Source organism: Leuresthes tenuis, unplaced genomic scaffold, assembly GCF_036924035.1.
Source record: "Leuresthes tenuis unplaced genomic scaffold, fLeuTen1.0.hap1 SCAF_13, whole genome shotgun sequence".
NCBI classification, from domain to species: Eukaryota; Metazoa; Chordata; class Actinopteri; order Atheriniformes; family Atherinopsidae; genus Leuresthes; species Leuresthes tenuis.
In genome coordinates this window covers 30,936,635-30,950,603 of record NW_027325367.1, presented here as the reverse complement: position 1 = coordinate 30,950,603, position 13,969 = coordinate 30,936,635, and the positions used below count along the sequence as shown (strand labels likewise).

Sequence of the window (13,969 nt, the reverse complement as noted above, 5' to 3'; positions counted from 1 at the left end):
ATGGTATAGGGCATTCTATTGGCAGTTTCATCATTAAATAAAACATGAATGGTGCATCTGTAAGCTTTAGATTTCCAGACACCGTCAGGTTAATCATATTGGTGTACCTGAAATGTGTTCTTCTACCCGTCTGTTTTCACACTTCTGTACAGCAGATGTTATAATTAATCCAGTTGAAAGACTTGACTCAACCAGGACCAAAATTCCAAAGCAACCTGGACTAGATCAAGAAAAACATTTCAATATGAAGCAGCTGATGTCTGCCTAGAAAACATGTGCTTTTGGAATTAGTAATAGAAAATTCACCGATGATCAGAGATTAAATTAACCAAAAGGTTTGTGTTCCTGACATTTAAACGACCCATGTAGCACAACATGATTGAAAAATATTGATCTGCTAAATAGTCTTACCACAATAAATCTTAGTGCCAGCTGTTGGTTTCTGTGCTCCAGTGTAGTCGAGTTACAAATGGCACCCCTGGGCACTGGCCTCGATTTCAATAAATTGTGCCCCACTTTATGAATATTTGTGTTATGGTGAAGTGCAGAGTTCCCTCCAAAACCCCAATGTCCTCATTTTGTTGAATGATTACACATATAGAGACTAAGTTGACACCAGCATAAATAAATAACATTTTATTTTCACCAGAACAAAGAGTATTGCATTCTGTGCTGATTATGAGCAATGAGAAAAGTACCTAAAAGGTTTGTTTTAACACAAATAAATGTAGTCCTGTACATTTATCGAACATGTAAACATTGAATCATCATGAAACATATCAAAAACTTCCTTAAAAAAATATAGATATAACACATCACACTTAATGATAACGAAGGCCAAAGGTCTGACAGCATGAGGCGTAAAGTTCTACACAGGTGATTCCTACAGTTGTTTCTGGCACAAATCCACCAATTCTGGGAAATAAAAGAATAAATTAATAAAAAAGGAAAGTCACTTAGGCCAAATCTAATTTCTCCACGCAGGTCTACCCCTCCAGTTAGCAGAGGTAATGTACTCCCAGTGTTTTGGGGGTTAAGCAGGTCATCTATCCACCCAAATGACCCGCCATGTCACAACTGAAGGGTTCGACGATCACTACTCGTTGATCCCATTAAGAAAAGGGGCATCTTATCTCTGCTGAAGATAGGTGTAGGGCCAAGGGAAAGAGTAAGAAAAACTGTGCTGGAATAGTTCTATGAGTCAGACGGTAGCTTTCCCAAATGTTAAGAGAGAAAAGAAAGAAAAAAAAATAATAAAAAAATCGAACATTTTAAGTTTGTCTTATATTGAGTTAAAGTCTTGATGACATTTTAATCAAATAAAAACTGAAAAAGGAAATTCTGCACTAAGTTCACAGTTATACTTTCTTTGTGACAAGTGGACATCAGCATATATGAGTGCTGTAGTAGTGATTCCAGTGTGGACTGCTAAAAAACTAAAGGTGCATCAAACAAAACCAGTTTTTATGAGCAAAATGCCTTCCCAAACACTGAGCACATTTCCACTTGGCCCACCCAGAACTCTGAGGACTCATTAACAGGTGTCACTGTCCAGAACTCAGCCACCTGACTTTCTGTACCATATCATATCATATCATATTGGGTATTGGCATCAAAGTACAACCGTGAAAAGGATCAAACACACAGTCTGAGGTCAGGTGTCCATCTTCTCCTGTCTCTTAAAAAGCTTCATGAGTTGATAAAATCTGTGTGCAATCTGCAGGGGGGGTGAGATCAGCAATTACTTCTTTAGTACAAAATAACAAAAGCACGAACAAAAGGCTGAGAGAAGTTTACCTGGCCTGATGGCTTGTTAAGTTTCTCTGACAGTGCAGAGAAAGTCTCCCGTGAAGCTCCTTTGGTCTTCAGCTCAATCAGAATAGCTCGATCTTCATCTCTGGAGGAGGAAGGAAAAAATAGGTCAAAACCGTTCTACTGTGGCTGCATCGAGTGGCCCATGCAACAGCCTGAAGCCTCCCACAGAGGGACTACGCAGATGAACACAGGCTTGTTCATTAATAACTGCGTCCAATGTCTCAGTCATGATGATATCACATTACATGAACACATAAATAGGCAGCAAGTTAATCCGTGAGCTTACACTGCTGAGCAGTTGCATCTTTAAGCCGGCTACCTTCATGCTACGCTATGCCAGGAATGTCTGACACACAGACATTCTTGTGGAGAAGCACCAAGAAAAATGTTGCTTTGGTGACAGACTTCGAGACAATGTTGAAAGTGGGCCACTTCTGCCAAATCAAGCTAAATCACAGAATGAAGCATATCAACAAGAAAGTTCTCCCACTCACAGGATGCAGGAACAATTAGCCACTGACCTGGTCCATGCCATCACCACCTCGCCCTTCTTCCGGACAACGTTCTTGGCAGACAGACTGCTGAGTGACAGCGCTGCAGCTGAAGATTTTGACTCATCATCCATCTTGGAAGGAGACTCTGGGATCCCCTCTTCCTCCTCTCTGGATCTTTTAACTTTCAGTCTGTCTTGGTGCTTCTTCCGTTTCCTGCCTTTGTCACAGTCCCTCTGCACTTTGTCTGGAGAGCTGCTTGTGTCCTCTGCAATGGTTAGGCTCCTTTCTGATTCAGACATATCAACTCCATCTCTGTCCGACTCTGAAACATTTATCCCTGTGTTTTCAGTGGGGAGAAGCGGACAGATAGCTGACACAGCAGTTTTGGAGGGTCTGATTCTTTTCTTTGACTCAAATGGAAGAGCTTTTGAAGGACTTTCTTTGGTTCTATCTGGACTTGCTCTGTCATCAGCAGTGTAATGAGGGGAATTTGGAGGACAGTTGTTTAATCTGTCGTTGGAAGAAGCAGCTTTGTGTACGTCTTTTGAGGATTTATTGGAAAACCAACAATCTTTTGAGGCATTCTGTCGAGTAGAAACATATTTTCTGTTGAATGGATCATTTATAGGCGTTGAGGTCCCGTGCAGAGAGAGACTGTTCTCTGAGGGTAGGGCAGCACAAGGACTGCCATCTCTTTTAGACTGGCCTGCTCGGCTTTCCTGAGCAGCCACATCACTGTCCTTGTGCTGTTGATCTTCTTCTGTTAATGTGCAACTTAAGCTCTCATTCGCCATCAACGTGACATCTGCATCTGTGTTTGCCTGTCGAATCTTTAGGATGAAGTGATCATTGGACCTCTCCATCACCAGTGCTTGCATAGGCACATCAGGCTTGTACACAAAAGAGGTGGGGGGAGTTTCTGAGGCCACACTGCTGATGGAGCCACAGCTGGAGTTATCAGTGTCAAGGGCTAAGTGAATGTCCTGCTCTGTGGCATCTTCCCCATCCAACAGAGCGTCCTCACTTATGTGTGCGCTGATGACACTGTCGGGAGTGGACATGAGCTGCATGCTCATGCACGGCGGTTGGAGGAAGCTGAGGTGGCTGTCGGACTTCAGGGGTGACGGAATAGTAAGGGACACTGCCAAATCTTCTGCAAGAATGGAATAGGACTTCCGCGATGCCAAGTTCTCTGATGGAACTTCTAAGAGGCAGCTTTCATCAAACAATGCTGGGGTCAGTGGGACCTGATCTTTTGATCGTGGGGACAACGTCTTGCGAGGTGAAATGCTCGACCATGTAGTAACAAGTTTAGAGGGAGTATCAAACTTGGTTGGGGAGAGCAGTTTGGATGGAGAGTCAAATTTCGATGGTGTGGTGATGCTGATAAACCTTTCACCATCCTTCCTTGGAGTACCGAAAGACCACGCAGTGCTGTCTGCAGTAATCCCAGTGTTTTCTAACAAATCAGATCCTTGAAGCAGACATTTGAATATTTCTCCCATTTGGGAGTCTCTCACCAGGTTGAACGTTAAACTGGAGGCTTGCTGTTCTGTGAGTAGCTCAAAGTCTGTTTTATCCAGCACGGAGCCATTCTGAGAGACCACCAAAGAGGATATTTTTCTCTTTTCTGGAGTTGGGGGAAGGTTTTTATGAGGAAGGAACTCGACCACAGTTTGTGTATTTTGATGGTTTGGTGGATGGAAATGAGTCATTCTGTCTTTTTTGGCATGTGTGATTCTAATGTCTTTGCCTCTGCTTCCCAGGCCTGTTCTGTAAGGAACCACGGCACATGACTTGGTCTGATTCAAGCCGCATGGTGAGGTAGGCGGTTCCTTGTATTTACACCGTGCCTTCTTTGCAGAAGGCTGTTGAGATTCCTTTTCATCTCCGCAGGACATTTTGTCTTCGGCCTGAGCTCTTGTTGGTTTGCAAAGGCTCTTCATAGTTGTGTGTATGTCCTTGAATAAGTAGTCAACTTGGACATCAACAAAGTCCCACAACTTTTGCTTCAGATCAACTGCTTGCTGTTCAAAAATGCGTTTCACAATGCCGTTGTTCAATACTTTGTTAAAAACAGATGAGATCAGCTTCTTGAGCTTGGATTTAAGCTCATCTGCCTGACTGCACACTTGGCCAAAGTGAGCACCATCCACAAACTCTAAAAAAGACTTCTGGAAATTGTCCATCACACCGTAGAAACTCTTCTTAGGGAATGTTTTATGAAGCTTCATGTATTTTTTCCGGATCTCAGCACGAACCAACTTGAATGTATCCATAACTTCCTCTATGGAGGAAAAAGAAGCTTTGCTCGCTGAGGGACAAACCGTTTTAAAACGACTCCTGGGGCTCTGCGTTGACACACCAGCTGTTTCAGAAGTTTCTATTGAAGCAGCACGTCTTTCTTCAGCTTTTCTCCTTGAGACAGATGAAGGGCTTGGATTATTTAGGACTGGCTGTGCTAGCTTTGCCCTTTTGGTTGCAGTTGCAGGGGAACTTGAAGGTGCCTCATCACTTTCGCTTAAAATTTCCCCTTCCTCTAATTCTGTGTCAGAGAGGCTTGAAGGGATGTCTAATCCTTTATCCATTGGGTGTTGTGCATCACGGTTCACTGGAGAACCGGGATATTTGTTCTCTTTGTTTACATCCAACTTCTTTGAGCTTGCATCAGCAGCAGTATTGGAAAAATCTGCACAGGAAAGAAGGGGAGAATAATAAGAGTCTTAGTATGCAATGCTTGCCATATTCAGTGTAGCGTGTGATGGTTAACTGAACCAAACTGGAAAATTCTGGCAAGCAGTTACACATAAACTTGTTAAGATGCTGGCGGTTCCTAAAGGTTGGGCCTCTGTTTGCCTTCTGTTTGACTGCACAGTCACTTTTCCTCCTATTTCTTTCAAAGGTGTGAAATATCTTTAGAGATCTTTTCATATTTTAAGGCTTATTGAATATTAGATTTTTAAAAAATATCTTATCACAGAATTTCCCTTTTCAACGGATATTCAGCATTAAAACTGCTCCACAAAAACCTGATCTGTCTGACCAATAAAAAACACTCAGTGGCTGTGTATTTCCTCGCCCTGTAAACACCTGTGGGTGAGAGAGAGGAACAGCTGTACTCGTCTGATTATTGCTATTATGGAGGACTTTTTAAACCCTGACAGATAATGAACTCCATTCTGCCTGGAGTGACTAGTTTAAAAAAAGAAATGCAAGCAACCACAGCCAGTCGATCAACATATCGTTCATAATCAGGCCAACTTTACCCTTTTGCAGACTCTTGACATGTCCAGGTTTGCTATGCAGGAGAAGACCTCGCTTGGTTATCCGTACTGGGCTCCTCAGAGGGCTGATGGCGTCAGGGATTCTCCTGAGACTGCTCAGCGTGCGCATCATGGAGTCCTCATCGTGAAGTAATGGCACAGAATTGGAAGGCTCTTGACTTTTTCCAGGACTGAAGCTCTTCTTCGATGGAACTGTGAGAATGCTGTACGTTTTCTCCTCTGTTGTACTGCTAACTTTAGAAACTCCAATACAACCCGTGGAGGAACTGGGCTGTGCTGTGATGGTGCTGCTGTCATCGGTATCTACGTTAGTCTGTGTTAAAACATATATAGCCTCTGTTAAACTCAGCCCTTCCTGTGGAAGTGAATCCAGGATAATTGTACTCGATACAGTATCTATGTCTTTAGGAGTTTCTGGCTCATCACAGCAATCTTTTTCTGGTTGAAAGATTGAAACTGGTGTGAAACTGGTTGAGGAAGGAGCAGACGGTTCTTGCTGACAGATGGGAAGAGTTTGCTGAGTTCTGGGACTGGCCTTTTCAGTTATGTCTTCAGAAACAACTGTTTCTTTTAGGCTTGAAGAAACTGCAATTTCACTGATTGAGTGTCGAGAGATTCTCTGAGGTAAAGCGGTTTCATTTGAATCAGGCACAGCATTCTCTGGAATGGAGGCAGAAAGATCAGTTTCATTTCCAGGCTGGATTTTCTGCAGCTCCGCGCTCGTTTCATTTGAAGCAGGCACAGCATTCTCTGGAATGGAGGCAGAAAGATCAGTTTCATTTCCAGGCTGGATTTTCTGCAGCTCCATGCTCGTTTCATTTGAATCAGGCACAGCATTCTCTGGAATGGAGGCAGAAAGATCAGTTTCATTTCCAGGCTGGATTTTCTGCAGCTCCGCGCTCGTTTCATTTGAAGCAGGCACAGCATTCTCTGGAATGGAGGCAGAAAGATCAGTTTCATTTCCAGGCTGGATTTTCTGCAGCTCCGCGCTCGTTTCATTTGAAGCAGGCACAGCATTCTCTGGAATGGAGGCAGAAAGATCAGTTTCATTTCCAGGCTGGATTTTCTGCAGCTCCATGCTCGTTTCATTTGAATCAGGCACAGCATTCTCTGGAATGGAGGCAGAAAGATCAGTTTCATTTCCAGGCTGGATTTTCTGCAGCTCCACGCTCGTTTCATTTGAATCAGGCACAGCATTCTCTGGAATGGAGGCAGAAAGATCAGTTTCATTTCCAGGCTGGGTTTTCTGCAGCTCCGTGCTCGTGTGCTGTTCAGAAATGTTGCTGGGACCAGTACTAGCTGTGACCTCTGATGTTCCGCAGGCACTTACTTGGCTGTTTGAGACCAGCGAGGTGTTGTCCTCATGCCGTTTTGTATAATCTATCACCTTCAAAGAAGCAGCCTCTGGATATCTGGGTGTGAGGTGCATAGTCATCTGAATCCCAGCAGCATCCGTGTGGTGGCTATGATTTGATGTAGTTTGGACTGAAGGTTCACCGGTTTGGCTTTTGACCTTTTCCTGGGCATCTTTCCCATCATGAAACCCCATGTGGATCCCCTCAGAACTTGAGGCTTTCACGTCATCTGTAGACTGCTCTGCTGCATCTCCCATCTGTGCTTCCAACTCACTGTTGTTTACTTCATCAATTACAAACAGGTCTTCCATATCAGGCTGTGAACTCTTCTCATCTGGTCTGTTTTCGACATCAATCCCTGGCGTGAGTTCGTTGAGGCTGCCATCCAACGGCAGCACAAGCTTTTTAATGGGTGAAATGGTTAGATTCAATGTTTCCATAAAGCACAATTTCCTGTTTGGACTGTTCTCGTCACAATGGACTTTGTCATCTAAACTCTGCTCCTCAGACGACCTTTTCCCAGCTTTAGGTGTCTTTTCTTCATTCCATAGATCCACATCACGTTTCTCTGAGTCTTTGAGCCTCTGTTTCTCAGATTCTCTGTGATTCCCTGGCTGAGTGCTGCTCCTGTGCTTCTTACCGATTCCCCCCTCATGTCTTTTGTCCACCATCCTTTGGTTATCCTTTTGTCTATCACTTTTCATTTGATCCTTCTCTTTCGTTAGAGCACTGTGGCGCACAGCATGTTGACTTGAAGAAGATTTTTTCCGGTCCTTTGAGTTGGAACGGCTGTCATATGAGTGACTGTTTTTTATTTTTCTATAATCTCGGCCACGGCCCTCTTTTGAGCTGTGAGCAACACCACCATCATAGTCTGAAGAAGCCATTTTGACTTTATCTTGTCTCCACTCTCGGCTACAGTCTTTTTTCTTGTCGGAGGAAGCGACACTGTGTAAAATCTCTGGTGAAGAGGTTTTAGCTCCTTCTGGTCTCTGATGCTCCTCAACACTTCGGTAGCTCCTGCTTTTACATGACCCAGAGTCATATATTCGTCCAAACTCCTTGTCTTCTCTGTGAGATCTATTTTTCCCAGATACACGGGAGTCCTTGCTGGGATCTGAACAATCTCGAGGTCGTCTACTTGTTGATTCAGACGACCTCTGGCTTTTAGATTTTTCTTCTCTGTCTCTGGACTTGTGTTTGTCTGACTCAGTCTGTTTGTCAACTGCTTCACTTTCTCTTTTTGAATGACTATGAAGAGATTCTTTTGAAGATCTGGCCAAACTGCAACCTTCTTTCCTTGTAGGCTGAGGCAGATCTCGATGAGGATGATTCTCCCTGGAGGGTAAAGGTGAAGTCGGTACAGGGTGAGGAGTGCTAGATCTCGGTAGAGGAGGCGCCATACTCGGGCAACTAATTGTAGAGGTCTGACAGGAGGAATCTGGATCCCTGAAGCGATTGGTGTGAGACTGATGATGGAGACTTCTGTCAGCACTGTGGAAATCAACGTTTGAACAACAGATAAATTACTCAACACAGACAAAGTATATGTGTGTATACAGATAAGAATAGTGAGAAAGAACATTTCTCAATAAGGGCTTGTGCCCACAGAATGCTTTTTTCACAGCAGTCAGAGGGAGGAAAAGCGCTACACCCAGCGTCCTTTCCAGGGAACTCCACTTATCTTGTCAACCACTCTAAGTCTTTCTGGTTGAGGTCTCTGAATATTTAAAAAAGGAACCGGTGTTGTCATAGTCTTTGAACTCTTTGGTTGTTTCATTCAGGCAACACGAGCAGAAGTTGTCACCCCAGTAACCAGGAGATCAAAGGCTAAACCTCTTCTGGCTGTGTCTGTCTATTATGACTTGTAGGCTATGAATGGCAGAAAGACCTGATCAGAACCTAGAATCAAATGCCTATTTGTGGGAGCAGACTGGCTAGAAACTATAATGTTGATGGTAAATAAATGAATAGTGCGAATGTGCTAAAATGAAACTGCCCCACAGTCTGTCCCGAAAGTGAGAGAAGATCAGCCAGAAACTGTGGCTCTAATTGTCTCCCGAACAAAGCAGTCATACTCAGAGGTTTCTTATAAGAGAGAGGAGCACCATGTGAACACGGACCCTAGCTTACATAGTTATTACCCCATGAGAAATCATCTATCCATTTACATACATACAGTTTGAGAGGTCGACATGTTGTTCGGAATAAAACGCACCATTGATTCAACCTTTGAATCTCAGCATCTTTTCGCTTCAGCTCTTGCCGAGCTGTTCGTAAAAGTGCAGAGATGTTCTTCTTGAGACAATGGTTCTCAGAACTCAGCCCTGTATTCTGTAAAAGAAAAGACAAAGATGAGAAAACACTTTAATGTTGCTGACGTTTGTAACTCTATATGTGTGCGTGGAAATGTGTGGTGTCCTGTCGAAGTATTTCTATGGACAGACAAAGGGAAGCAAGGATCTGAGAGCAAATCTGTTAACTAAGGAGAATTACTGCATAGAAAACTACGGAAAGCACAAAATACATGTTGACAATTAAACAATGAAATACCCTTATCCAACTACGGAAAACAAACCTGCATTTCCATCTGTTCCAGTCTTCTGTGCAACTCTTTAATTTGGTTTTGAGCTGCTTGAAACCTGGACTGTAGCTGCAGGCACACAAATAGGTACATAAACTTGAAACACTGTTTTAAACTACTTTCACACAGAAATACAACATTAGATGCTGAATAAGCATCCCACACTGAATGACAGCATAGTAACCGTATACATGTGTAAAACAGGGTCTATGTCAGAAACCTAAGCCCAACCCTCCTATTATAGGAGCTGAGCACAAAGCTGCAGATCCAGACACAAAATAAAAAATAATCTCACCTCTATGTAGGATAACTCTCTGCTCTGCTGTTCCTCTGTTACAAGAGCTTCATAAAGATCCATAGATTCTTTCAACTGAGAACTAACAGGGGAAGCATCCTCTGTGACCAATAAGAAAAAAGCTTAGCTTAGCTTCAGTGCTGATTGACTATTTTCACTGCAGCATGTTAAAAAAGCATTTGTGTACTACCTGTGGTAGCAGCATGGTGCAGATAAAAGCTAGTACCTGCATTGCTGCCAACTCCAACATCCAGGCCGTCATAAATATCCACAGAATCTTCCTCGGCATTAGGGACAAACACTGTGGATTTATACATACATCAGGAGTTGTGTGGGAATATCACAAACCATTCCTCAAACAAAAGTTTCAATTCACAACAAAAGTCATGTTTGCATCCTTTAAAGATGAAGCAAACAAGTTCAATCAGTCCAATTAGACACAGTTCTAATTCAGTTTAATCAGAATCCAAGTTAATCTGATTAGCTGCAGTCTAATTATAAATCAATTCAACCTAACTCAGTACAGTCGTATTCAATCCCCTCCATTCAAATGCCAATTCAAAAAAGTAGCCTTGGAAAGGAAACTAACAGATCAAAGATGGAAATCACACGTTCATTATCTTATACAACAGACACTACGTTGGTTTGTTTTCAAATGTTACAATGGATTCATTTATCCCCAACAATTCACAATTACAGAGTCACTAAAATAAATCATTATAGGGCATGATGTAGTAAAGAGTTATTCTAGAGACAGAATATAATATACATATACTTTCTGACTGAAGACTGGAATGACATTACTGCTGGATAGAATGGCAGAAATAGCTATTAAATGGTATAAAAGCCTTACTGAAAACAACAGTGGGTACATTTAAATTAACAACTCATGTTAAACCAAGAGATGCATACTTACAACTCGAAGTATCACTGCTCTCCATCTTTCCAATTTCTCTCCAATTTCCTACGGAATCAAAAAGAAATAAATCAAAAATCCAATCAAAACTGACTCTAGTGTTTATTACCCATCCTAAAAGTGCACTTCATCCATTTTCCATCAAACATACGAGTCACAAATGAAAGACCTTTATTAGATGTTAAAACCAGTGTTCAGAATGAAACCCCATTTCCAGAGAAGGTTGGGGAGCCCCAGAAACTGAACAAAAACGTGATTCATTTGTTTTTAAAGGAAATGGTTTCCATGGTCTTCAGTGACCAACTGCATTGTATTTACACAATTTAAAAAAAAAAATCTACAATTTGACAGCAGCAACACACTGAAAAAAGGCAAAGAAAGCTTCACAGCGAGTTCCTTTAGAAACGTTTGTTTCCTCAGCCAGACTCGACAATCAGTTGTTTAACTGGTGAGAGGTAACAGTGTCAGGATCAGGTACAGAGTCCAAGTTCACGAATCCGCTGCAAAACTGAAATATTTTAGAGAGATTCTATGCTCCCCGAATGAAATCTCTGCAAGATTAAAAAGGCAGGACAGTGTGTCAAGAGAGCAGCAAACCTTCCAGAACATTAAATGCAAGTGAATGGGCTGCTAAGAGCTGCGGCCTTCCCATAACCACTGCAGAACATTCAGAGACATGCAGTACTGATATCTGCAAAACAAGGAGCTTCATCCATTATTCTCAGTACGTTAGAATGAATATACGGCAATTCCCACAATGCCACTTCTGCGTTATCATGTTTGAAATACAACAGCATTGCAGTTCAACCTGCGAGTGCCTGTTTCAAGCAGCAAGTCTCCTGCAGTGAAGTACATGTCACACAGCAACTGTAGGAAAAGCCTTCAGCCACTTGAAAAACTCCAGTGTTCATAGGTGGAATCAGCGATAGTCTTTCCAAGTAAGGAGGGCTGTGGCTCACAACTTTGTGCCCAACTCTGTTAGGGAATTATCAAAAAAGGGGGGAGTAAGCCCATGCTTTCAGGCAGCATTGTGGGAGAAACTGTCATGATGGCAGGATTATCAACTTAGCCACATGGGCACTGGGTTACCTTGAAAAACAAATATCCCTCAGAAAGGTAATCTGAGACCAATATTACACGAGAAAGAAGCTCTCTACCATTTGTTTGGCCATTTCTCTGGGAACGTACACACTTCAGCAGCTTTGGGCTCCGTGTGCTAAAGAGAATAAATACTGTTCGTCCTGCTATCAGCGAAAGGCATCTGTGGCAGGGGAGCCTTACATATGTGGGAGAGAAGCATTACTGCAGAAGTGTTTGCTGAAATTGTGAAGAGACGTACGCTAAGATCAAAGTGACATATTTTCTTAGGAGTTTTGTGGTCATTTCTGCAGTTGCAACTGTTGGACATCCAGCAGTGAAGCTTCAGAGGAGGAGAATCAGACAACCATGGACAACTGAGCAGCTGCAATCTTCCATCCAATCCTGTGATGCAACACAACAGTACATATGCCCCACTCCAAACTTTCCTGAGTGCGTTACCGGCATCAAATCCTACATTTGCTTACATTTCCTAAAAACTAAAGAGCTGGTCGGCGACAACTCTGAAAAGCATGTCCTTCTTTTCCATACATGTCTCTGTTAAATAATGGTTTCAAGAATTTCACAAATGACAGATTTAGGTTTTTGCTGCATTTTAGAAAACTTTCCAACATTTCCAAAAATCAGAATTGTAAGACTGCCCTGATGTCATCAGGATGAGCTCATCCTGGAGGCACAGAAAGCAAACTTAACTTTGGAATATTGGCTTTGCCTAACATTTAGGATACTTTAGGTTACACTGCTTTAACCTGCCTCAACATAACAGAGCAAACATTGCTCCCTTTAAGATAACATACTTGCTTGCTTACTGCAGGTTTGGTATGAGGATGACACGGGGAGTTTTGCTGTATCAATAGTGATGGTAACTGTGACATTTTGAAACTTAAATACCAGTATTGTGTTGGTTATAAGCATTTCATAACACTGTAAATATTCCATCTGTTTGCCAATCAAACATATATGTAGTGGTATTACGCCTTAATGCTGATTGACACCAAACTACTACAGCTGTTTATGCCCACAAATGTTGAGCAAAATAATGTTGGAGGATATTCTAGCAGCCTTAGTGACTCTGGCTGCCACCTCTTATCTGTGATTACGTGATATGTTGGATATCAGCCAGCAGGACTGATTTAAGCCTCTACTGGATTTTTTAAATGAATGTTGCCTGTGTAATAAACGTGTTATTTACTGAATTACTACAGTCCAAACAAAGACCCATGAACAGAGTCAAAAACAGAACAGGGCTAATTAGATTCAAACGCCTTAAGGTGAACAAGATACGTAAAAATTACATATTTTGTTTGTTTGTAGCTCAACTTCTTTCCTGGTTTTATTAGATACAGCTTAATTCCGAGACCAGTCACAAACTTAGAGTCCTAAAACCCAACTACTGGAAATTAGCATTTGAATCGAGTGTTACACAAGAAAGAATCGAGGGGAAAACAAACCTACCCAACAATTTATATGAACCTAAAGAACAATAAATCTACTCTGTTCAGATAACACACACCGGTTTACTGATCTCAGAGAGTATTCATACTTACTTAACGGTAAAACATGTTAAAAGTCACTTCTTCTAATAATAATAATGCTTCTCTTTTTAAAAAACATTTTTGCGACCGTTTATGGACAAGCTTTGGGCTACCAAAGTCTGCCGGCTGTGCGTCAACTCACTCAGCAGGAAAAGGCTAAAACTGCAAGTTAAGGATTCGGACCTAAACAAAAAAAAGCCCACATGTTGTGCATTCACAAAAAGCATCAAAGCAAGCCAACTATGAACTTACTTACTCATTTAGGTATTGTTATGCGCCCTCCTAATGTTTATAACAGTAGAGTCGCGCCAAGACTTCCTTCCACAGGAAGTAACGACATTTTCCCGCGGTCTGTCACTGCTCGGAGGTATTCTTGCAGTTCACAGGTTTCAAACCAAACAGGCTCTTGAAAGAAAAGTTAAAACTTTACGATAAGCAACTTTCTTCAGCAGTTATCATTTTATCACAGCCAACTATGAACGGAAATTGGTTAACACTGACGCTGAAGGTAGATCGTTCAAGCAGAAATCGCCCGTCTCGCGGGAGAACTCACCGGTGTCGCTGTCCTGTGCGTCATAACATCGCGACAGGAA

General features: G+C 42.2%; 1 protein-coding gene across 1 annotated transcript; it reads right to left on the bottom strand.

The window, feature by feature from the left end:
- Window positions 1–609: 609 nt before the first annotated feature.
- On the bottom strand, window positions 610–13,933 carry casp8ap2 (caspase 8 associated protein 2). The gene is made up of 10 exons (XM_072362752.1): window positions 13,633–13,933; window positions 10,744–10,791; window positions 10,054–10,128; window positions 9,828–9,928; window positions 9,527–9,601; window positions 9,167–9,282; window positions 5,576–8,442; window positions 2,337–4,998; window positions 1,798–1,897; window positions 610–1,717 (listed from the first exon to the last, which is right to left on the bottom strand). Exons 1-10 carry the CDS (start codon window positions 13,634–13,636, stop codon window positions 1,655–1,657), a joined length of 6,111 nt encoding a protein of 2,036 aa, XP_072218853.1. The 5' UTR covers window positions 13,637–13,933; the 3' UTR covers window positions 610–1,654.
- Between the last annotated feature and the right edge of the window lie 36 nt (window positions 13,934–13,969).

Bases quoted from the DNA above. Each gene is read 5' to 3' on its own strand.
- casp8ap2 (XM_072362752.1), bottom strand. The intron at 9,929-10,053 runs GTACTAGCTTTT...TATTGGTCACAG, and splicing joins TGGAGTTGGCAGCAATGCAG to AGGATGCTTCCCCTGTTAGT. The intron at 1,898-2,336 runs GTCAGTGGCTAA...TTCCTCCTCCAG, and splicing joins GTGGTGATGGCATGGACCAG to AGATGAAGATCGAGCTATTC.